General features: G+C 39.4%; 1 protein-coding gene across 5 annotated transcripts in view; it reads left to right on the plus strand.

Moving 5' to 3' along the window:
• TPK1 (thiamin pyrophosphokinase 1) overlaps positions 1–25,933 on the plus strand; it is a 332,856-nt gene that overhangs the window by 105,298 nt on the left and 201,625 nt on the right. The window contains exon 4 of one of the 5 annotated variants that reach the window (XM_039243072.1): positions 23,789–23,858. The exons of the other annotated variants lie outside the window; for them this stretch is intronic. Coding sequence (XP_039099003.1) covers positions 23,789–23,858 — 70 coding nt within the window. The remainder of the gene's footprint in view (positions 1–23,788; positions 23,859–25,933) is intronic. 5 annotated transcript variants of the gene reach the window in all.

The following is a 25,933-nucleotide window of genomic DNA, read 5'->3' on the forward strand; positions in this document are numbered from 1 at the left end:
GGGGCTGTTATTTAAAAAATATGAAGAACTTGTGCCACTCAATAGCAAAACAAAAACTTAAACAATACAGTTAAAAATGGACAGAAAAACTGAAGAGACATTTTTCAATAGAAGACCTACAGATGGCCAACAGGTACATGAAAGATGTTCTCTGTCATTACTCATCGGGGAAATGCAAAGGAAACTTCAATGAGATATTCCCTTACACCTGTCATTATGAGTGTTATCAAAAGACTAGAATTAACAAATATTGGTGAGGATATAAAGAAAAGGGAACTCTTATTCACTGTTGGTGGAAATGTAAATTGGTGCAGCTGTGTAAAACCCAGGTGGCAAAGCATTTCTGGCTAAGGAAACCGTAGGTGCACAGGCCCTGAGAGTGGAATGGAATTGGTGTGTTTGAGAAACAGGAGGAAGGCCATTTGTGGCTAGAGACCAGTAAGCGATGAGGGTATGCAATTTCTCACTGAAGTGAGAGAGGAAATAGATTTTGAGAGTTATACGTATATGAAAGCCAAAGTACGATTTGACTTTTTTTTTTCACTTAAGAGTTTTGTGTGTACGTCCTTCCGCACTTTCTAGAAAGAAATGTCAAATCTGAGCTGCTCTACTTTCCAGAACCCATTTTTAACTTTACTTGTAGACTGTTTTCATTCCTTAAGGCTGAGAAGGATTGTGTGTCCCAGGCCCCTAACTGGCTATTATTTACCACAGTGGGGGAGGGGGTCGAACCCTGGGAAGAAGTTTAACGCGTATTTTTGTATAGGAAGGTGGTAGCTCTTTTTTCTTTCTTTCTTTTTTTTTTTTTAATATTTTTATTTCTAGGAGAGAGAGAGAGAGAGAGAGAGACAGTGTGAGCAGGGGCGGGTCAGAGAGAGAGGGAGACACAGACTCTGAAATAGGCTCCAGGCTCCAAGCTGGCAGTCAGCACAGAGCCCGATGCGGGGCTCGAACCCACGAACTGCGAGATCATGACCTAAGCAAAAGTCGGACGCTTAACCAACTAAGCCACCCAGGCACCCCTGAAGGTGGTAGCTCTTGGAACTTGACTGTGATAGTGGTGGGAGTGACGGCAGTGCCCACTTGCTTACAGTGCTTATGATGTGCCAGGCACGCTCCTGAGATCATTTCGTACATTGATTCATTTACTCTTACCCTGGGAAGTAGGTGCCCTTTTTATCCCCATTTAACAGATGTGGAAATTGAGACACAGAGAGAGAGCGATTTGCTCAAGGTCACGTAGGAAGTCAAGCTTGTTCAACGTCACAAACAAGTAGCTGAGCTGGAATTCAATCCCTGATTTATATGTACCTGCTTGAAATAAAGCAAAACTTTCTCTAAGTCATTGGTGATTCATTTCCTTGTGTCTCAGGAAAAGTTAATGATTACAAAGTATAGTGGGATCTAGTCCTTAATTTTTTTCTTTATGGAAAATATCCTCCTTCAAACACTCTTAGTACATAAAAACTTTTTTCAATGAAACTTTTATTTTTTTTAATGTATATTTATTTTTGAGAGAGAGCACAAGCAGTGGCGAGAAAGACAGAGACAGAGAATCCGAGGCAGGCTCGAGGCTCTAAGCTGTAAGCGCAGAGCCCGAGGCAGGGATCAAACTCACTAACTATGAGATCATGACCTGAGCTGATCAGTCACTTAACCGACTGAGCTGCCCAGGTGCCCCACATAAAACCTTTTTTTAGGTATTTAACAAAGCTTTTTTTTTTTTTAATGTTTTTTTTTATTTATTTCTAGGAGAGAGAGAGAAAGACAGCGTGAGCAGGGGAGGGTCAGAGAGAGAGGGAGTCACAGACTGAAACAGGCTCCAGGCTCTGAGCTGGCAGTCAGCACAGAGCCCGACGCGGGGCTCGAACCCACGAACCGCGAGATCATGACCCAAGAGAAAGTCAGACGCTCAACCGACTAAGCCACCCAGGCGCCCCTTAACAAAGCTTTTTAAAGGAGAAAGTGAGACTGTAGACTTTTGTCTAGTTACCTTGTTCTTTTTAATATGATAAGACACTTGTCAGGATTTAGAGTCCTTGCATCCTATAATGTTTAAATTTTTAGGAGGGCATACATGGCTAGGATCCAACATATTGAGCATCCTTAAGAGCTTAAACATACCCTGCATCCCCAAGCAGTTCTAAGAAACCAAATGCATTAAGGGTCTGTTGGATTTTAAATTATCTCGAGATCTTAGTTAACCACTTATACTTTATTATGAACAGTTTGCTGAGTCCAAACTATAGTTTAAGATTAATAGTTTATATTTGTTGTTCATGCACTCAACTATATACCACATTTTATTTAAGATGCAATGGCAAGAGATAAAATATTTCCATCAGTAAATATTTAGAGATCTAGCTATCCAAAGTGTAAACTTTCCTAAATGTATTTGACCCGAAGTACTGTACACTATAACACCAGTGCTTACTGTTTATATGTCTTAGTGATACTAATCTATTTTTTAAAATTAGAACTCAATAGCCTTGTCTGTTTATTAATTCTTCTTGACATCCACTGACACAGACATGTATGGAAGGGCAATGTAGAATGAAGTAGGGTTTTTCGGTTTGTTACATGTTTTTTGCGCTTATGTTTAGTAACAACTATCATGTGTTAGATTTACCTTTTAGTCAAAATCATTTACAAATTACATGGTCAGATTTTACAATCATTTCCTTTAGAAGGGAGCTCTGAGTGAATGACCAGATTCGTGTGAACAGATAAAAGTGGTCAGCTTTCTGCTAAGTGGAGAGGATCTTTCATGAGCCTCCCCATACCCATCATCCATCTTCAACAATTACTAACTTGTGGCCATGTTTGCTTCATATATACTCTTCCCCACTGGGTTATTGTGAAGCAAATAGCAGATATCATGTCATTTTCATCCACAAATAAGGAAAACCGTATTTAACATGTATTCTCAAGTCTTTGTTTCATGTGGTTGCATTTAGTATTAGAATGATATACTTAAGCTTCTTCTGTTGAAAAAATGCTGGAGGGCCTTGTTTGGCAAGCACGATTTACAGCCAATGCCTGAAGAAGATGTGAAAACAGATGGAATGTTTCTATGTGTGGGATGTTGTGATCAACCCTGCTGCTGGTCTTTCTTTGTGCTCTCCTAGATGGAAACATTGAATCATCTTTGATGCTTCCTTGTTTTCCTTCTCCCGTTTCTGATAGGTCTTCAAACCTGTGGATTTTTTTTCATTCTTTAAATGTCTCCTTAATTCACCTTTAACTCTGTTTATCCACTGCTGCTGTCTTCCTTCACTATTTTAAGTCCCTTAAGCTCTTTGCTCTGATGCATTTTCTTGGCCGTTGCCACGCATCTCTAGGACCGCTCTTCCTAGCTCCCACTGTATCCCTTGCGGGATCCGTACTGTCTATTCCACCCCATTTAAATTCCTTTTCCTGATACTCAGCTTCTTCCATATAAGCTGACCTGGCCATAACCTCAATTTTTTTTAAATTTATTTTTTATTTCTTTATTTACCAACATAAACTTTTTGGGCTGCTCTCCCAAATACCTGTGGTACATGCCAGGCCATGCTCATTCCTACCTGTCCACCTGGATGTACATTCTGCTCTATAAATCTGTCCTCTGTCATTTTTGATCGATGGCCTACCTTTGACTAAAAGTCTAGCTTGCGTTCTTCCTCTTCAGTCAAGCCATTCTTGATGACTCTAGACCTGTACTGATCTTTCCCTTTCAGAATTTACGTGAGGGTGACTACTTGATGCTGTGAAAATGGACTCTTTAGTTGTCCTTTTTCTTACATTATTCTAGTTTTCTTATGGATTTTTGTTTCTAAACTGGATAGATCTCTTCTTCAAACAGGGAGTTTTCAAAACTGTATTGGCCAATGGTATGTAATTCCCATGTATCTGTTGATTAAAACTGTTAAATGTGATGTGTACGTGTGCTATTTTAAAAAACTGCCTCGTTTAATTATAATACATATTCCTCTGCCTTTTTTTGAGGATGCTTTTACCCTTCTTCCTGTTGTATTTGCTGTGATTCATTGTGCCAGTCAATGTGCCTTTAGGGTTTGTTTTTGGTGTTTTTTTTTTTTTTTTAGCATTCATCATTCATAGATCAAGAAAGAGCACACAGGCGTGAGAGGGTGAGAGAATCCCAAGCAGACTCCATGCTGTCAGCTCAGAACCTGATGTGGGGCTCGATCCCACGAAATGTGAGATCCTGACCTGAGCCAAAATCAAGAGTCAGACACTAAACTGACTGAGCCACCCAGGGGCCCTGCCTTTAGCTTCTAATAATGAACCAGGAGGGAGCAGCCATTGGCACACTTCTCTCACCTTCCTCACCTTCACGGCGCTGCCTCCTCTACAGGGCAGTGGGCTCGTGCTTAGGTGTGTTTGATGCTTAGTGAGCCTCCTGAGTGTCCGCTTCTGCACTGAATCCTGCTTTTTCAGGGAGCAGGAAAGGAGAAGCTCTGAAGTTAAATAAGCCCTTTTCAAAAGACTTTTGAAAAGAGTAGGCTTATTGGGGCACCTGGGTGGCTCAATCGGTTAAGGGTCCAACTTCAGCTCAGGTCGTGATCTCATGGTTCATGAGTTCAGACATCAGGCTCCGTGCTGACAGCTCAGAGCCTGGAGCCTGCTTCGGATTGTGTCTCCCTCTCTCTCTGCCCCTCCCCCGCTTTCTTGTGTGCGCACGCTCTCTCTCTCTCTCAAAAATAAACAAACATTAAAAATTAAATAGATTAACATTTAAAAAATTTAAAAGAGTAGGCGTATTAAATGACCAAAATGCTTTATGTTTCTTACACAGGAACGTCTATTTATAAGTAGGGGAAGGAGAGGAAATGAAAAGTAAGGATGGCTGTACAGAGAGCTGGATAGAAAAACAGCAAACGCAAAGTGAGAATGTTAAAAAAAAAAAAAAAAAAAAAAGAATAGAGTGAGTGGTAAGAGCAGTTTCAAGTCAGGAGAGGAAGCCTGAGGAGGATGGCCATTGGATTATGAGAAAGGAAAGGAAAAAGGAGACAAAAGTTTAAAAAGAAAAACTGGAGGCAGAGGCCTGAAGTTGGAAAAGAATGTAACTATTCTCTCTGTCAGGGACCTCAGGGACTGAGGTGTTAGATAAATGCTACTACCTTTCTTGTTTAAAGGAGGAGAAGATTAGGAGGAAAAAAGTAATAACTTTTAAGAGATTGTTACAGAAGTGACTCTTGATTTTTAAAAAAAAGACTATATTATTAAAGATCTTAACTTGTTACTGTTGGTGATTTTGTCTGTTTATTCTGCATTGCCTGCTGGTGTGCTATCCCATTTGCAAGTTAGTCTGTTCAGCCATGATCAAACACCTCAACCGGCTCTCATAACCATCTCCACCAGGTCTCAAAGGACCAAAAATAAACTTTTAGTTGTGTAACCACTTCATCTGTTGGACGATGTTGTTCCCAATATGATAGCTATTAGCCACCTGTGGCCTTCTAAATTTAAATTAATTGTAATTCAAAGAATTTAAAAATTCAGTTTCTTGGTCTCAATAGCCACATTTTTTTTATTTTTTAATTTTGTAAAAATGTTTATTTATTTATTTTTCTTAAATAGTTTATTGTCAAGTTGGTTTCCGTATAACACCCAGTGCTCATCCCAACATGAGCCCTCCTCCATGCCCATCAACCCCCTCCCCCTCTCTCCCACCCCCATCAGCCCTCAGTTTGTTCTCACCATTCAAGAGTCTCTCATGGTTTGCCTCCTCCCTCTCCCTCCCTTTTCCTCCCTTCTTCTCCCCCACAGTCCTCCGTTAGCTTCCTCCTAATCCACCTATATGTGCAAACATATGGCATCTGTCCGTCTCTGCCTGACCTATTTTATAACACCCTCTAGTTCCATCCACGTTGCTACACATGGCCAGATTTCCTTCTTTCTCATCACCATGTAGTATTCCATTGTATAGATAAACCACATCCTCTTGATCCATTCGTCCGTTGATGGACATTTAGGCTCTTTCCGTATTTTGGCTATGGTTGAGAGTGCTGCTATGAACATTGGGGTACATGTGCCCCTATGCATCAGCACTCCTGTATCCCTTGGGTAAATTCCTAGCAGTGCTATTGCTGGGTCATAGGGGAGTTCTATCGTTAATTTTTTGAGGAACCTCCACACTGTTTTCCAGAGGGGCTGCACCAGTTTACATTCCCACCAACAGTGTATGAGGGTGCCCGTTTCTCCACATCCTTGCCAGCATCTAGGGTCCTCTGGTTTGTTCATTTTAGCCACTCTGACCGGCGTGAGGTGGTATCTCACTGTGGTTTTGCTTTGTATTTCCCTGATGAGGAGGGATGCTGAGCATCGTTTCATGTGTCTGTTGGCCCTCTGGATGTCCTCTTTGGAGAAGTGTCTGTTCATGTCTTCTGCCCATTTCTTCACTGGCTTATTTGTTTTTCGAGTGTGGAGTTTGATGAGTTCTTAGAGATTTTGGATACTAGCCCTTTATCTGATATGTCATTTGCAACTATCTTTTCCTATTCCATCAGTTGCCTGTTAGTTTTATTGATTGTTTCCTTTATCAATAGCCACATTTCAAGTTTCCATCCAGTGGCCACATATGAACAGAGGTTATCAATATAGATGTCGAACATTTCCATCATCACCTAGAATTCTCTCAGACAAATCCAGACTGTACGCCTTACAAGTAGAACTTTGAGTTTTTAAATATGATCTGAAATAGATAAATATTTTGCTTTCATGATTAGAATAAAATTTTCATATGTTGAGTATACAATTTGCAGTGACGATAGGGAAAGAGCAAATATACTTATAAATTGATGCATCCTGTTGAAAAATGTTAATGAGTATTTCAAGTCGTGGTCTTTTCTGGGTAGCTTTCTTCAATTATTGAGAGTCCCCAAATGGAATCTGCATACACATGTATATCCCCAGGCTTCCTTTGCTTCCAAATGATAATAAGGCTTTCAGGCACATAAAACACAAAATCTGTGTATCTGTTTTATTTCGTAATGAATTTAAAAGGCCTCTATGCAAAAACAAAAAAACAAAAAAACCCAACAACAACAAAAAGCTTTTTATTTCATGACCAGTGTCTCTTGAATTACGTATTCTGAGATTTTACATATTCTATACGATAGTGTTCCTCTGTTTCGTCTAATGATAAATTTTACCCATGGGCTTGTGACTCTAAGACTCTCCCTTAAAATAGTGCATCATAATCTACGGAGGAAGCCCAGGGAGTCATCATTTTTGTCTTGTTCCCTGGTGGTTCTCACAAGACAAGTTTGCTGAGCACCATTTGACCGTGGATTCACCAAAGATTAACTTTGGTGGGTTTGTGATCACTGGCGGGTACTAGATTTGCTTCACCTGAATAGACTCTGCACTCGGCTGCCAGTCAAATATATTTACACTGTCTGGGTCATCTGAATACTGACATGATATTGTAAAATAGGTGGAAGACATTATGAAATTAGTAATGAAACACTATTTTTCTATCTGCACATTATTATGCATTTATTAAGTCACAGGAAACATTCTTACTTGATGGAATTATTCAGCCATCAATAGTAAATTACTAAATAGATATATGCTTGTAGAACAAACATATGTCAGCTCTCTTAAATAATTGAGGATCTTCCCAAGATTGAAGTTGCCCACAGTGGAGTAGTTTTGTTTATGTTTGTGGAAGCAAATACTAATTTTTCTAAGAATTAATGACTATAGTTTCCTATTTTTGTAAGGTCACATCCAGTTTGTTTTACTCTTTCTTTTAAATAAAGCACTCAAATGTTGTTTACTTAAAATCCAGTCTTGGAAACCTTTTAGTTAAAGTTTTTTATTTAAGCAATCTCTACATCCCCCAATGTGGGACTTGAACTCATGACACCAAGTTCACCAGCTGCATGCTCTTCCCACTAAGCAGGCTGGCGGCCCTCAAAATCTTTAAAAATAAAGTATAACAGTTTTTGCATGAAAATAAAGTATTGTGTCATTGTTCGGTATAATTTTTTTTTTCTTTCCTGGTAGGATGCAGAACAAGGTTGTTTCTGTTAATGATATCTTTGGTCTAGTGGAAATAGAGTAACTTGAGTTGATCATGTGAGGCATATAACTTATAGTGGCACGAAGGACTGGTTAGGGCATAGGATATCCTGGGTTGAGCCCCATTTCTGCCATATCTTAGCTATGTTACCTAGAGCAAAATCAGGTTTTTGAAATTGAGCCTTAGCTGCTAAATATGATAGTGGTGGTTTACGATTTAGTGGTCCTCAGTGAGACCATAACACTAGGTTCATCTGTTGAATACCATAGCTTTTAAATGTTTCCTTTTTATGTTCTTGATGATGTTAATAAAGATGCCCCCCCCCTTTTTCCCAGATAAACAGTTCATTTGAATATACGTATGTACACACACTCCCTCTTCAATTCCTCCCTTTTGATTTAAGAACTGAAAAATTGCCAAAAAGCTTTTAGGTTTCTACTTTTTTTCTATTTTACAGTTGGTCCCATTTTTATTTATTTAAAAAAGTTTTTAAATGTTTTTATTTATTTTTGAAGGAGAGAGAGACAGAGCATGAGGGCAGGAGAGGCAGAGAGAGAGGGAGACACAGAATATGAAGCAGGCTCCAGGCTCTGAACTGTCAGCACAGATGTGGGGCTTGAACTCACGAACTATGAGGTCATAACCTGAGCCTAAGTCAGAAGCTTAGCTGACTGAGCCACCCAGGCACCTCTGGTTCCCATTTTTATTACACAGTGATCATGGAGCATTATTTATGCTGTTTTTCTTATTTGGAATTTAACCCTTTTTTTTGGCCTGGATATATAGCTAATTTTTGTGAACTTTGTGTGGACAGTGGAGAAGATGTATATTCAGATCACAGCGTTTGATATACTTCACTTAATTGTACCTTACTAGTTATTTTTTTTCGTGTCCTTTATCTTCTTGGATTGAGAAAGGCAATTAAGATCCTTCTAGTACTGATGAATGACCCTGGCTACTTTTTGTTTTCACTTAAAGAGTGTGTCTTTGCCCATTTTCAGTCTTCTGGAGTTACTTTACTTTAGATACAGTATTTATAGCACACGGTGGGGTAATTTATTAGAGATGGAAAGGGAAACAAGTCCAGATAAATGGCATCAAAAAAGATTTTAAAGAAGACATGATGCTTGAGTTAATTCTTCATGTAAGGAAAGAGACACCTTGGTGTATGAGGTAGCAGGGAGGGAGGGAGACACAAATGAGGCAGCTAGCAGAGAGGGGGCAGGGAGACTGGGGAGGTGGGAGGGAAGGAGGGAGACGGGCTGGGAGGAAGAAGGAAGAAGGCGGGTTGGGAGGGAGGGAGGCAGGTGGCTGAGTGGTCCCGTGAGAGGGCGCTTCAGGCAGAGATGAGCAGAGGCTTTGATGTGAGAGGCAGTCAGTCCTAGTGTTTCCATATATGTGTTTGGTAAGTTGAAGCTTTTCTACTAGTAGAGTTTTCAAGAAACTCAATGGGAATGAAATTTTGTGGATTTAAAATGTTTCAAGATGATGTATTTGTTTCCTTTAAACTTGATACAGTGTGACTGGATATGCTTTCATTTCCTAAGGACTTTATTGGGATCATTTCAATTCCTCAAGTATACCAAATGTTTCTGTAGAGAAGTCTGAGCCTAGTGAGATCTCCCCCCATCCCCAGTTTAAGAATACAATTGGACTTTTATCTATAAGTACCAGCAGTTTTAATTAGACTTGACTCAATATCTGTGTGTATTGGTTTTTCTCAGCATTTGTGTGCCCTCTCAATCCATAGGCTTAAGTCTCCCTCTAGATCTAGAAAATTGGTCTTTGATTTGTTCTGTGTTCTCCTCAGGAGAGTAGTTCTACATGTGCAATTTTTTTAAATCTTCCATTTCCCATTTTGTTTTAATCTCTAATTTTGTTGTTAATTTCCGTTTATTTTTGCTCATTCCTCAATTTCATCTAATGTGTTGATTACTCAGTGATGCTTACTCAGCCTCAAACAACTTACTGTTGAGATTTAATTTACTTGGTGAACTCTTTAGGCTCCTAATTCGTCTTTCTCATAATTCATCATCGTCATCATTCTCTCTTTTCTGAGCCTTTGTATCTCTTCTTGGAATGTGTCTTCCTTCTTCATTAAGTTCTTTTGAGTCACGGTGGTATTTCTGGTCATGAGTTTTACTCACTTGGTGGCAGTATTTTTCTGGTGACTCTCACTCTTCTGTTTCTCTTGTTTACTTATCTCGTCCCTTCCTGCTTCCCTCCTGTTTTCCCCCCTTTCCCGTAACTTCTTGGTCCAGCTCATTTTTTTCCTGATTTTCGAATAAACTGATTCTGAACCGGTTTATGTGGGAGCTGGGAGGGCAAGAGTAAGCAGAGACTCCTGCTCGGGCATGGTGAAGCGCTCCAGAATGACACTGACCTTGACTCACCGCTGTTAGCCAAGGGGCAGCCAGAAAGCTGGTCATGGTTCCATTTTTTCAATTTTCTCCACCTTATCTCAGTGACAGTGTTTTCTTTCTACACTGATTTTATATCTGAATCTTTAGCTAAAGACCTCTTCTCAGTATCTTTCCATCCCCCCATTTGAGTTCACTTCCTCTGGTGGCATTTTCACACACACTGTGATTGGGTGACACATTTTCCCTGGTTTTATCTTTCTTTTTTTCATTCCGTTGTTTCGGAATGGAGAGAGAACAGATACTTCTTTACTGTCTTACAGCACTCATCTGTAAAATTTTTTTTTTCTTTTAATCTTTCAGTAAATTTGTTTGAGCTAACAAATGCTTCTGGAAAGTCCTATTTAGGATTTGGCTTCTTGGCTCTTTCCATCACTCCTTTCATGTCTTGGTGATGTTTCTTCTGGTTGTTAATTACTTTCCTTGAGCACCAGATTTCACTGTCGGGGGCGGTGGAGGGTGGGGGCTTCCTAGATGGGTTAAGGATGAACAATCTTCATGATACTGTGAAGATTGTTTGAGGGCACATGTTGGTATTGCATTTATTAGCTATCTTGTAGGGATCAGTATTTCCATCTCCGTTCCTTTCTCTGGGCTATATTATACTTCCTTGTGCACTCATGAGGTTGCACATCCTATGAATTATTAAAACAGGTTGAATACATCTTTTTTTTTTTAATTTTTTTTTAATGTTTTTTTATTTATTTCTAGGAGAGAGAGAGACAGCGTGAGCAGGGGAGGGTCAGAGAGAGAGGGAGTCACAGACTGAAACAGGCTCCAGGCTCTGAGCTGGCAGTCAGCACAGAGCCCGACGCGGGGCTCGAACCCACGAACCGCGAGATCATGACCTAAGCGAAAGTCGGACGCTTAACCGACTAAGCCACCCAGGCGCCCCTGAATACATCTTTTAAAAAGAATGGGAGTAACTTTTATTTACCTGCTATCCTGTCTGCAGGCCCTTGTTCCTTGTTTCCTATTATTGAATTCTACTTAGTGTTGTTTTTTATGTTCCAAGGAGCAAAGATGGGGGGATGGGAAATGCACGCTTCTACACTTTGGTGGGGAAGGAGAAGAGTTATTTTAGTTTCTAACGAATACAGAAAGTTATTTTCAAACCCTGGAGCCAGAAAAGGAAAGAGAGAGAAGAAAAAAAAGAAGGAAACCCTGCCAGTCGGTGAAAACAACAGCATGTGCTGCCAACGCAGTATTTATAATTGTTTCAAATTTACAAACCCAACAATGAAACACATTTTGCATAATGAAATATTTATTTTTATCCATCGTGCTTGCAAGCTGCTCTCCATTCATCATGTTTACAAACAGCAGCGGCAACCTTTCTTTCACAGGAGCCAAATGCAATTTCCAGCTGTTGAAATTAATTCTTTTTAAAGTCCTATGAAAAACTGTCCTCCAACAGCGAATCTCCGAATTTTTATTTTTGCTCTTTTTTTTGCATTTCCATTGACTTCTGTTTTTATTTTCACTCATTAATAAGTGCTTGCTCTTTGAGATAGAACTAGAATAAAAGGCTTTCTTCTCTTTGCATAATTTACTGTGTCATTCACCGGGTTGATCAAATTATAATTTGGCACCCTTTTCATCTCATGATTTAAAAAAATAATGAAGCCATAAAGGCACCCATAAGCCCTCGAACAGAGATAAGCTAGTGATAATATTATGTTTTTAATTTTTTTTAATGTTTAAAACATTTTTGAGAGAGAGAGAAACAGAAGATGAGGGAAGGAGGGGCAGAGAGAGAGAGAGAGAGAGGGAGACACAAAATCCAAAGCAGGCTCCAGGCTCTGAGCTATCAGCACAGAGCCCAACATGGGACATGGACTCACGGACCATGATACCACGAACTGAGCCAGAGTTGAGCACATAACCGACTGAGCCATCCAGCTGCCCCAATCTACATGTTTTATTTCTAAGTGGAGCCCTCAAATACATAATGTCAAATGATGAAAGCAAGTTTGAGAACACAAAAATTAAAAACGATACATGTCACATAATATTACACATGGCTTATTGATGCAAATGCATGCTCTGAGAAAGTTAAAACACAAACATCCAGACCTATATCCAGGATAATGGTGAGGGGCATGGAAGTAGGTTGGGGCATGAGAAGAGGTATCTAGGGAGTATAAACTCCCCTCGTTTTTTAGCTAACAAAGTGCTGGGTGGAAACAATTGGCAGTTCTCAGGGGAGGCGACAGAGGTGTTCTCTTAGTCTTTACAGAATTTTAAATTGTTCTCGATTTATAAGATGCCATCTTATAATCAAAGGATTTCCTTCATCTGTAGTATACTTACAGTTTTTGAAAGTAAAGATTTGGAAATAAAAAGGCTAGGGATGTTTTTCTTGGTACACTTCATATGAATTATTCCAACCCTTTGCTGAAAAGGGGGAAACAGGTGGAGAAGTGTCCTTTTGATGTGCATTCTGTAACTGAGCTTTGTTCTATATTTCAGGCTAGAATTTTAATCCAGATCCCTATAGGAAAATACCTAATAAATTCAGTGCCCCTCAGGACCTTCTGTAGCCTCTTGAGTTAAAGTAGAAAATACTTTATGAAATCTAGAATAGCCTGAGCCATTCAAAAATGTTTTGGCTGTGGTGCAGTTCGGTTCTACAGGCACCTAACAAGTGCCTGTGTGCGTGAGGTACTGTATCGGGCTGGAGGGTGGCTAGGAAGTTGTACTTCTAAGGGTCCCTTGTTTCCTTTATACTTTGTAGGATAGTGAAGCAGTTGGGAATGTCTGCCAGTTGCTCAAGACAGGAAACTAAAGGTCATCTCTGGTTCCTTTTGTGCTGCCCTCCGTACCCAGTGTCTCAGCCCACAGTCACTTCCACTTCCCGAATATATACTGAGGCCCATTCATTTCATCCTGCCTTAAGTGCTGCCTTCCTGGTCTAAGCCACCATCTTCATTCCTAACTAATTCCATTACTTCCACTCGTGTCTCTCTCTAACCTGTTCCCAACATAGAATGATCTTTCCTAGGTAAGTTAGAATAGAAAACTCTCACACTTAGAACCCTTAGTGACTTCCCTTTATGCTTAAACTCTGGTGTGTACCACGATCTGCTTAATGTGGTCTTTGACTACCTCTCAACTTGATCTCATAACCGCCATTCCTGTATCTGACTAAAGGCCAACGCAGCTGGCCTTTGTTTAATTACTCTAAAAATAAGCCTTTTCATATCTGATAAATCATGCTTTAAATCTTAAGATGAATTTCTCTCCCACAGTGCTCTGAGCTAGCTTACCAACTAAGAAATGTGATAGTTAATAGAGCACTCATCCACCTACTGGAAGCACTTTCTTCTTTACGCTTTGTCCCACATGGTGGTGACTTTTGGCCTAAGAAGTTTTGGGGTAGACACTTATTTCTTTTAACCTGAACACATGATTCCTCTTCTTCCACCTTTTTCTAGAAGCTCTATCTCTAATTCTTCTCTCTTTTTTCTACTCATAGCCTTCAAATAGCTCTCCTACATCTACTTCTTTTTCCCCCTAAGCAGGAAGGAGAATTAGCTTATAATTTGTTTGTGCTCACTTAGAAAAAGAGCATAGTCAAGCAAGAAGATTATATTGTGAAATTCTTACATTATTTGGTAATAATAATGTGTAATTATGTCTCCATTTCTAATTATTTTGAATTAATGCCCAATTACTGAAGTTAACCTATTATTACCACTTAGATTTAATGATAATTGTTCAAGAGAATAGATTTGTTTGCTAGAAACTCTCATGAAATAAATAGTGTTCAAATATTTTCATAAAGGCCTCAGAGGTACTGGTAACAGTATAGACATTAACTGTAGGCTTTTTTCTTTATCTACAAAATACGGTAAATCTTTCAGTTGTGTCACAAACATCTGATTTTGGTAGACCTCACTTGTGTTACATTCAACAATGAATCTATGGTTTGAAATGTGTCTTGTATATCAGCTATGAGGTCTCTTTGCAGGGATTCATAAGAAAGAGGTGAGGGAAGAAATTCTGGTACGAAAGAAACAGGCAGAGGATGCACATTGGTTCCAAATCTCTCTCCCTTTTAGTATGTTACATATTTGTAACAAAGTGATTTTTATTTAAAGACTTTTATTTTTGCTACGTGGACCAGCTCCCACTGTTTCTTTCCTATTTCAACGCTTCTAGGCATTTTATTATTTTCACTCCTTCACACGGATTTGCCACATCTCCTTATTTTGTCCCTGCCTTCTTACCAATCTTTGCATATTAGGAAGTGAACGGAGCTGACCCAAATTGTCGCTCTTCATGCTCACCACCCATGGTGATATCTGTGCAATGGTTTTTCTTTTTTGACTTGGGAGATGTGAGCTACCCGGCAGTTCCCAGAAGACCGTCAAAAGGACCTGACTTCAACTTTTGTGACTAGTGGAAATAATTTAGGAATAGGGACTCAAATGAGTATGAAGCACAAATAGGGCATGGGATCATCATTAAAGGATTACCCAGAATATCACAAATACCCAATATGTGTAGAGATCATGTGAGAGATCTTATTGAAGTTTCAAAATTCTAAAATAGAGATTAAGATGGTAGGTAGGTTTGCATCTGGAATAGATAAGAAGGCAGTGGATTGAGTTTGGATATGAGTTGTTTTGTTAATTCACCTGACTTTAGTAACCAGGTAGAATGTAGTTTCTGGGTGAGCGTCTTGCTTGCATTTTTATTTTATTTGTTGATAGTCATGCTTTTAATTTGGAAGTTTAGAGAATAGCGGTAAATAATTTGCTTTATAGCTGGGTCTTGTGGGATCACGGGCAGCCTGCTGAAATGTAAGTGGTCCTTTGGTTAAGTTTGCCCTGGCAGGGATATTTGGCATTGTCTGCAGGTAACTTCGGTCATCACAACTTGGGGGTGCTCTTGGCAGTTAGTGTATAGAGGCCAAGGATGCTGGTAAACATTCTACGAGGTGCTGAACGACCCCCTCGCACCAGAAGCCCAGAATGTGATGGTGCCAATGTTGAACAGGTGTTGTGCTGTGTTACAGCAACACCATCAAGGGTCTATTGTTTGTTTTCTTAGTCACCACAGATTGAGCATGCGTGTTTTCTACTTTGTCCCTAAAGAATGGCCAACCTTTAGTAAAAATGTAACAACTGAGAATGTATTCAGTCTTGTTTTTTTTTTTTTTTTACAAATAGTTTATTGTCAAATTAGTTTCCACATAACACCCAGTGCTCATCCCCACAAGTGTCCTCCTCCATGCCCATCCCCCCTCCCCCCCACATCCATCAGTCCTAGTTTTTGTCAGCGTTCAAGAGTCTCTCATGTTTGCCTCTCTCCCTTTCCCCCACCATTTCCCCCCTTCTTCTCCCCTTTGTTCCTCCATCAAGTTCCTCCTAATCCTCCTATACGTGCAAACATATGATATTTGTCCTTCTCTGCCTGACTTATTTCGCTCAGCATAACACCCTCAAGGTCCATCCATGTTGCTACACATGGCCAGATTTCATTGTTTCTCATTGCCATGTAGTATTCCATGGTATAGATAAACCACATCTTCTTGATCCATTCATCTGTTGATGGACACTTAGGCTCTTTCCATGTTTTCAGTCTTGTTTTTTTAACAAGTCACATTTAGACAAACGTGCCTCTGCTAGCTTCACATGTGTGAGACCATCTTTTTCTGTGCTCCTTCGCACTTTGTGGTTTTTACACATCATGATGGTACTTTAGGATAAGCAGACAGTTTGATATTTGGCTATTTTTAAATTTTTGTTTTTGTTTTAGTAATGGACTATTTGGTATCACTCCACGTTAAAGAGGTATCTGATTTTAGACTTTATAAATTGTATCAAGGATAACTGAATGGCATACTGCAGCTCCATGCTGTATAACCAGGAGGGGAGGGGATCGAAGGTGGCAGAGAGAATTTCCACCGCAACACTTACCTATTGGTAATAAAAATCATAATTATGTGGCATGAACCCAGGTCATTAGGGTTAGTACAGCACTGTGCATATAGATGCTAATACAAGCACTTGCTTTTTATTTGAAATAAGGAAAATTCCATGCTACTGCCTTGACAAAAATTTACAGAGTATGCCACTTACTGTTTGTAGGATATTACAAATAATGTGAGCCTTCTTAATAATTGCACATGAATATATTATAAAACCTTTTCTCTAAAATGGAGTCATCTAAACAGCAAATAATTATGCATTTCAGTATGTCTGTGAGCAAAGTAAATTGTTGCTATCTCTCTCAGAGAGTATATATTTCCCTGAAATCCTCTGAATTAAGGTGTTGCCACATGAAATCATGTCTTGATAGGAAAAGCATGCTCTTCTGGTTCTGTTAACCATGTGCGGAAACTGAATGCTTTGGATCATAATCAAGGCTGTGCTGGTGATAATCTGCTCATTATTAGTATATACTCTCAAAAGAAATATGCCTCTTCTCTTAAGGGCTTGGTCCATCACAGATTGGAGACCTAAAAAGTCATCTTCTCCAACTGATAGAGGGAAGATTCCGTGTCTTTGAAATAGAAGTTAGAACTTGTATTGGTTAGGGCTCTTCCTGTTTCAAGCGACAGAGAACCCAAACCACATTGACCTGAGGCAGAAAAGGGAGTTTAGAGTTCTTGTGATTGAAAAGGATTGTGCCTGGCCCTGGCTATGGTTGTGGGGCCCCGAAGATGCTCCTGCCCTTAGCTTCACCTTTACTATCCTGACTTCATTCTCTGTGTTGATTTGATACATCGTAGATGCAAGCTTCTGAGTCTGTCCCGTTCCAGGGCAGTAGAAAAGGGAACGTGGAAAGTCTTTTTCGGTGTCCTTAGTTTTGAATGGATTGAAGGAGATTGTAGCGGTATAGATTGAGCCGTATGTCAAATCTGGGTTTGGGTATGGATTTAATGTCCCCTAAGGCTGAAAGTACAAAAATACATCTTTCACCTAATCCTGCCCTCTTTTGCAGAAGTACCATTGTAACCAGTATCTTGTGCTTAAAATTGTATTAATGTAAGAATCATTAACTATCATTAATATGTGCTTTTTTCCTGTTATCAGAGACCAATAATATATTTAACACCCCCCACTTAAGAAGGGTCTCCAAGGAAGATCCTATAACTTGCTTTTAAATAACAGAAGTATCTTAAACAGACATTCTGTTTTTTTATTTAGTGTTTAGGAAATACCAAAAGTGAATAATACCTAGAAAAGCTTAAAGGTAATAGTTCATTAAAGAAAAGTTTCCATGAATCCTTATACAGAATCTGTTTCTTACTAGGCTTCGTGATACGGTTGAGTTCTTAACACCGGCAGAGAATAACTACAGGTGAACTAGATGCTTTTAAGCAAGAGATATTTCTGGAAGAATTCATTGATTTACAGCTTCTTGGCTATTTGAGTACAACGTGTAAATTATTGCTAAGTATTGTCTCTAATGATAAAAATTGGTTAAAAACACTTATTTTCCATGCAAAATGGATTAAAGATTTAAACGTAAAACCCCAAACTGTAAAACTTACAGAAGAAAACATAAGGACAAATGTCATGGCATTGGCTTTGGCAATGATTTCATGGATATGACCCTCAGAGCACAGGCACCAAAAGCAAAATGAGATGATTGGGATCCCATCAAACTAGAAAGCTTTTGAGCAGCAGAGACCACAACAGAGTGAAAACACAGCCTACAGAATGGGAGAAAATAATTTGCAAGCTACGTATCTTGTAAGAAAGCAAAACCCCCAAAATAACGCCAGCACCACCACCACCTCATAGATACACAGAGCAAATTGGTGGCTGCCAGAGGTGGCGGGAGTGAGATGGGAGAAAAGGGTGACAGGGCCCCCCTTTACCCAAATAAGAAATCTTTAAAAAGGAAGACGATCTTGCAATATGTGAAAACCTGGTTGAACCTGGAAGACGTTAAGCGAAGTGAAAGAAGCCAGCCACTAAGGAAAAGCACCACAGGGGTCCCTTGTATGAAGTAGCGAAAACGGTCAAGCACGTAGCCGAGAATAGGACAGTGAACAGTGGTTGCCGTGAGTTGGGCTGAGCGAAGGAGCAAATGAAGAGCTGTTATTCCAGGGATCTAAAGTTTCAGTTATGCAAAACAATTAAGTTCTAGTGATCTGTTACATGACACTGCACCAATAGTTAATTTTATTGTATTGGGTACGTAAGCTTTTAAGACAGTAGATCTCCTTTTTCCTGTTAAGTGTTCTTACCAGGATAAAAACAAACCAAAACAACACTCTTCCCTGCAGTACCTGGTAGTGAACCTTCTGCTGGCATAGTTGTGTATGTGTTTATGTGGTTGTCAGAGATTATCATTTCCTTATTAATATGTATTTGTTAATGGACTGTTTGAGTCTCATCCAGAAGAGACCTACTTTCCCTGACATAGCTGGACTAACAGATATGGATGATAAAGCTGGCTGAAGAGTAGAAGTGAGGGATGATGTGGTTTCCCCTGTCAGGCAGGAAAAGAATCCTGGCTTAAACCATTAGTATTGACAGATTAGATTGGTTTCATGTATGCAAAGGCTAATTGAATCTTTGGGGTACTAGGAATTAGCACCTGTGTTGGGAATAAACAGGATTTAGGTAATTGGAGTTATTTAGCTCCGTGGGGATACAGTAAGACTTCTTCTAAATAAGATTCTGGATCTTCTCTTTCTTCTAGATCATATGTAGGCATCTTCAATTCAGTCCTGGCAAAGTCTGACCAAATATTTGATTCTTTCTAATAATGGGGTTAGATATGGAACTGTTATATTACTTAATGTGTATGCCCCCTTTTAGTTATTACTGCTGGTTTGTAAAAATTATAATTATATTATGATTCAAATTCTTTTGTGCAAATATTTTCAGTCTCATAGTATTTAATGTAAAGAGTGGGGGAAAAAAATGTCTTCTCAATGACATCATGCCCATTCCTCACAAATAATCACTGTGATGGAGTTTGGTCTGTGGAATACAGAGGTTACCTTGGGTTTGGATTAACGCCCTGGCAACACATGATCAGCTTTCTTCAGCCCTGAGTTTACTTAGCTTTAAGGAAGAGTACAAGACAGATACTAAAACTTGTTTGATAACAAGAGTAGTGAAGGCCTAGGAGTGACTTTGAAATGTCCCAGTCACTCCCATGTTAGGGATGCAGATGGCCATGAAAGCCATCAGTTCTCCAGGCGGTTGATTCTATGCTAGTTGTTGGGAGTTTCCTCAGGGGTGTGTTAAGCATCCATCCTGCAGTGTCGGGGTGTCTTACTGATGCTGAGTACCGATTACTTGATAAACCTTCTTGCTAAGGTAACTTTTGCCAGACTCTTCGTTTTCTTGGATTTGTTATACTCCTCTACATTCTCTGAGTTGCTACTGCAAGGAAGATTAGGCCAAGGGCTATTTAAAGTTTTAAACAACAATATATCTTAGAAGAGAACACAAAGACATATAAGAGCTACTTTTTTTTTTTTTTTTGGTTCCTTGCTATGGTTATGATCTAGTTTACCACTATTCAACTGATGACCCGTTAAATTTGCCAGTAGTTTTTCATGATAACACAAAATATCACAATGAATATCCTTGTGTATATGCCCTTGTGAATTTTGACAGGTGTTCATATATGCTGCATGGAATTTCAGGATCAAAGGGATGCACATTTAAATTTTTATTAATCTGCCACTGTCCTTCAAAGTTAGTGTCCTCAACAGCATGTGAGAGAATGCTTCCCTATGCTACTTCCTCTGGTTCTGTTGTCTCTCTCTAGTCCCAGGAAAATTCTATGAATTTGGCAAAGTATATATCATAAATTTTGTTTTACATTAGAATCCTCGGGATTGGGATTACATTGAAGTCAGAAGGCGACTGATCTAGATTTAGTTGATAATCTGCTTTTTCAGCTGAAACTGCAAAATGCTTCTTTTATTTTACTTTTCTTCCATTTTAATACTTGGAACGAATTTAATAGCTTTCTGTGGAGAAAGTCAAATTATTTCTGTCCAATTTTATTCAACAGAAATCAATGAAATAGCCAATTAACCTCCGATGTTGAATGGAGTGCTTCGTTTTCTTACAGTAACATTAACTTACATTATGCCACTTTTAAAAAAATGTCAGTTTAAGATGCATTTAACGTACTTACTGGTAGTACCAATATATAAAGATAATTTAATGATTTTACTGTACTTTAGTCTTTAGTTGTATATTAACCTAACGCATAGTATATAATTGCTCAATCATTGAAGTTACAGTATTTCACAAATCTGCACAATTTCGGCTGCATACACCAGTGAAAATTTCACATTAAAAGATAACTCAGAGACTAACTTGTATTTATTCAAGTTTGGAACAGTTTAAATGATGGAGTAAACAGGTTTTTGAGGCAGATTCATTATGACTTATAAAAATATATAAGAGTACCTTCTACTTCTGGGTCTTTTTAGTTTGTTACTTTCATTAACAGGCATATTTGTAACTCATTTTTCCAAGTCTTGTCAGTGAATTTATGCCAACAATATTTATGCTTGAAATATTTTGGTTTTCAAATGCAATTTTATTTACATATGTGGAAAGTACTTCAAACCAGCTAAAACAGTTTATTATTAAAATTTTAAAAAGGTAGAATACATCTTTTTTTGGTCAAACTTTATTGAAAACAAAACAGTTTTAGGGGCCAGATGGGAACTTGTTTTTCCTTTCAGGTTGGATTATACCCCTGCCTGCAACTTAAAGGTATTGAGAGAAAAGTCTATAGAATTTCTCAGGGTTATTTTAGCTCCCTTTGCCTTTTAAAACGGGAATAGGGGCGCCTGGTTGGCTCAGTTGGTTAGTTATCCAACTTTGGCTCAGGTCATGGTGTCGCGGTCTGTGAGTTCAAGCCCGTGCTGGTCTCTGTGCTGCCAGCTCAGCCTGGAGCCTGCTTCCGATTCTGGGCCTCCCTCTCTCTCTGCCCCTCCCCCACTCTTGCTCTGTCTCTCTCCAAATACATACATACATACATATGAAAAAATTTTTAAACAGGAATAGACATGGACAAATTTGCTTTCTGTGATCCAGATAGGTCTCTTTTCATCAACTGTTTTATCAATGTCAATGTGAATTTAGATGTAAGAAGTAACAGACAATAGCGAAAGTTTTGGGATTGTGAAAGTAACACTAATCTTCCCTGATCTAGAAGCAGTTGTACAGAGTTGTTCACTGAAATGTCCCTCTCCTTTCCTTGTCTTCCCATTACATTTTGTTGCTTTTATTATAGTTCACACAGAATCTATAATGCATCACGTGTATCTCCTTTGGTCTCTCTTCTTCCGCCAAATTGTGAGCCTGGGGTATTAGATCTGTTTGTTACTCACCTTATTATTCTGTTTAGGGCCTGGAACATAACAGGTATGAATGTTGAATTCAGCCGATCCTTGCCAAGTACTATGCTGTGAAGTTGACAACTCATTCTGTTTGATAATCCTTAGCCACTGAAAAACTATTTCTTAGATTTTTATATTGGGTGAATCAATTTTTATATAAAAAGATTTAATATACATGTTAGTTTTCTTTACAGATAATTGTTTTATATACTCAGGGTAATTACTGATAGTTTACCATCTATTTATTAGTCGCTTCAATTTACCTATTCAGTTGTTTTATGCCGTGTTTTATATATGAGACCCATTTTAGCTTTTGAACTTTTAGGTTTTGAATTTAGAAAATGTGCAGAATATTCTGTGATCTTCTTGGAGTTATGTTTGTGGCTTATTTGAATTTGGGTGTCGTTCCTCTAAGGAAATCTATATTTTTAGTAATTGATAAAATGAGAGGTCCCTCTCAAACATCTTTGTGAAAGCTTAGTTTTGTTAAGGACTTTTTAGGTAGTTTAGGCTTTTCTTTTTTAGGAGCCCAAGCATTTTAGACTTTTTATTCATGATGACACAAATGGAGGAGGAGTACCAGTGTTGATTGAATGCTTACTGTGTTTGGTATTCTGATGAACGATATAGAAAATTAAATTATTAATTGCTTAATAGCTGTATGCCACAGCTGGTATTACCCCCATCTACAGATGAAGCTGAAGCAAAACTGGAATATATTTTTGCCACTTGGCCTGTTTTATTTCTGATAAAACATGGAACACAGAAATTAGTCTCCTGTATCATGGATTAGTTAGGAAACACATGAGGACTTTCTTTCTGCCAATATGGCCAGTGAGGTGTCTTTTACAACGTCCTCCTGCCTTTTAACACCTAGACATTTGGAGGTAAATGTAATAAACACCTTTGAACGTGAAGTTAAATTTGCAGCAAGGGAAGGGGATTTCGTAAGTGCCAGAAAATGACAAAACAGCTCCAGGAGTGTGTGTTTCTCCTGAGGGTGCTGGAGCCCAGCGCCTCTGCTGACCCCTGTGGCCCCAGTGACTTCGGTTTTAACAGCCACCTGGGGACAGGAGGCAGGCTTTGGGTTGTTATGGGCGAGGAATCGCAGTCTCAGACATATCTGCACTCACTGTTCTCGCCCAGGGTGAAAACTCAAGTTTGATCTGACACCTTTTGGTAAAGGATATTTAAAAAAAGAAGAAAAGAAGGGACACTGATGGTAAGATACTGAACATTTCTGGGGAAATTGGAAACGAGAGCAGTAACAACAAGAAAATTGTCATCTGTGGGCTAGGAGAATTTCACGGAACAACCGCTCGGCAGCTTCAAATCCTACAGTGAAAGCAAGACAGAAAATACAAGGCCCCTTTGGAGAGACAGCCGGTCTTGCTCGAGTATCTTCATGTTTCCCGAGTTTTAATTTTGTGCCACCTCATAATTTTTACTGTGTGCACACATTATCGAGACTGTTAGTCACTTTCTTAAAACAGACGTACGGCGTTAGGTTTATGATTTTATTTTTAAAAGAAAATTCTTCCATCACAACAAAATTGTGAAACCCACACCCACCGTCAGTGGAACACGTCTGAAAAATTGAGTGAAGGAACGAGGTGACAACTCTGTCCTGTTGTCTCCTCTTGGGCGTGAGGCCCATCTTTGCTTGTGAAGTTGGAAAATCAAGCCGAGAGAGAGAGAGAGAGAGAGACTGAAGACACTCTGTACACCCCTCCCTTTTTATTTAACGGAAGGGATCGAAAACGATGCAGAGGAGAAACGCGTGTCTGATGAGGTGGCTCCCAAAGGGCCGGCGCGGTGCAGGGTCACTCGCAGGGCCCGGCCACCGGCTGGAAGTGGAAGATGGGGGGGCGGGGGGCAGTGACGTCGTAAGTGTCTGAGGGCCTGCTTGGTGATGCTTATCGTTTGTGAGCGGCTGCCCTAAGCTGCTTCTACTGAAATACTCTTTTTTTTTTTTTTCTTTTCTGTTTGCAGCTCTCTTAAGAGCCTGTGCTGACGGGGGTGCTAACCGCCTGTACGACACCACGGAAGGAGACAGGGACAGGTACGCTTTCTTCCAGCCCGTGTCCACAATGCCACTAATTCTGCTCTTCGCTCTGTTTTTTTCTCTCCTTGGTGAATGAGGACTATTTTACTTCAAAATTAACAGAAAACCACCTCAGTGAGAGAGCTGCCCAGCTATGTTATATTATTTCTTTGTTTTGAATGTATCTCTTAGAACTAAGCCAGTCGTATTACTTGTTTATTTATTCATTATTTTAAAAAAAATTTTTAAATTTATTTTTGAAGAGAGAGAGAAAAGGAGTGTGAGTGGGGGAGGGGCAGAGAGAGAGGGAGACGCAGAATCTGAAGCAGACTCCAGGCTCTGAGCTGTCAGCACAGAGCCCAGTGCAGGGCTCCAACTCACAGACAGCGAGATCATGACCTGAGCCGAAGTTGGACCCTTAGCGGACTGAGCCACCCAGGGACCCCTGTTCATTTATTTTTAAAGGTTATTAATTTTTGAGAGAGACCACGTGCATATGTGTAAGTGGAGGAGGGGGGAGAGGGGCAAAGAGAGAGGGAGACGGGAGGATCTGAAGCAGGCTCTGCACTGAGAGCAGAGAGCCTGAGGCGGGGCTCGAACCCACAAAATCTGAGCTCATGACCTGAGCTGAAGTTGGACGCTTAGCTGACTGAGCCAGCTAGGCGCCGTGGCCAATCTTATTATTTAAAAATCCCTCATTCTGCTACTTCAAAAGTCTCATTAAGTAGCATTATCTAATATTGGTATCTGTGAGGATTTTGAACATTGACTAAAATAAAACTAATAATAATTTGAGTTGTTATTCAGTTTAAATGAATAAAAGCTGATCTCATGTAAACAAATGATACATTCTCTTGTAGAAGCAAGATTTTTGTATTAGTGTTAAGTAAAGCTAAATATAATTTAACTTTGTTACTTCTGAGTTACACACATTTTAGGAGATAAATAACTTCTTTCTCTTCTTTAATGTTGTTGTTTTAATGTTTGTTTATTTTTGAGAGAGAGACAGAAAGAGTGCAAATGAGGCAGGAGCAGAGAGAGAGAAAGAGAGGGAGCTATGGAATCAGAGGCAGCCTCTAGGCTCCGAGTTGTCAGCACAGAGCCCAATGTGTGGCTCGAACTCACAGACCGTGAGATTATGACCTGTGCTGAGGTCAGACGCTCAACCAGCTGAGCCACTCAGTTGCCCCAGTAACTTATTTCATAATGATTTGTTATCTATACTGTCTGATTTTCCAGATCGATGCATGATGAGCTATTTTGAGACAAGAGAATACGTTTGATGAAAGCAAATTTAAATCCAGCTCATTGCCAACATGTTTATAGTTCAACCTCCTGGCAAACATAAGAATTTATAGTCTAGATATGAGTAGACTGGCTGCAAAATTTAGTTCCACTTCTATCATATGTGTTATTAAATGTACTGAAATGTTTATAGTTTGAGAAATCACCTCCTTGCTGCAAAAAATAAAATAAAAATATTATGATTCAACATACCGCAGGTGTGGATTAAATATATGTAGTTTGAAATGATGTAAAATACATCTTTATGGCATCAGAGTTTTTAACTTGAGCCTACTACTATTGGAGCTCCTTTCTGAAAGCAGCCGCTTGCTTACAGGAGGAGAGCATGTGTCCTTTGAGACGGGGCACGCTCCTGTCTGGGGACTGGATGAATTATCAAAGACCACGGCAATAGCGACAGCCTCGGAAGCAATTTAAATTCTTAACATTTTATGGTTCTTTATTTTTTAACTTTATGGATTCCCTCTGACCATATTCTCTAAGACCTGACATGGACAGTGTGTGAAAAATACTCTCACAAGTGTATGGGCCAGTTTGTTCAGGGAAGAGCATGATACCCATGAGGCCAAGATTATGAGTTGGGTATTGCATTTCAAGCCCACAGCCGGCTTGCTGGCAAGGCTTCTGGTACTAAGGTCTGTTCCTCTATGTGCAGACGTAGTCACAAAGGTAATTCAGTGATCCAGAGCTGTGAACGGATATGAACACAGTGCTTCCCAACTCAGCTTTGACCATCAGAACCATCTAGAATGCTTGTGAAAAAACTAGATTTCTCTACTGATTACTTT

Source organism: Hyaena hyaena, unplaced genomic scaffold, assembly GCF_003009895.1.
Source record: "Hyaena hyaena isolate Hyena2069 unplaced genomic scaffold, ASM300989v1 scaffold_220, whole genome shotgun sequence".
In the NCBI taxonomy this organism is placed as follows: Eukaryota; Metazoa; Chordata; class Mammalia; order Carnivora; family Hyaenidae; genus Hyaena; species Hyaena hyaena.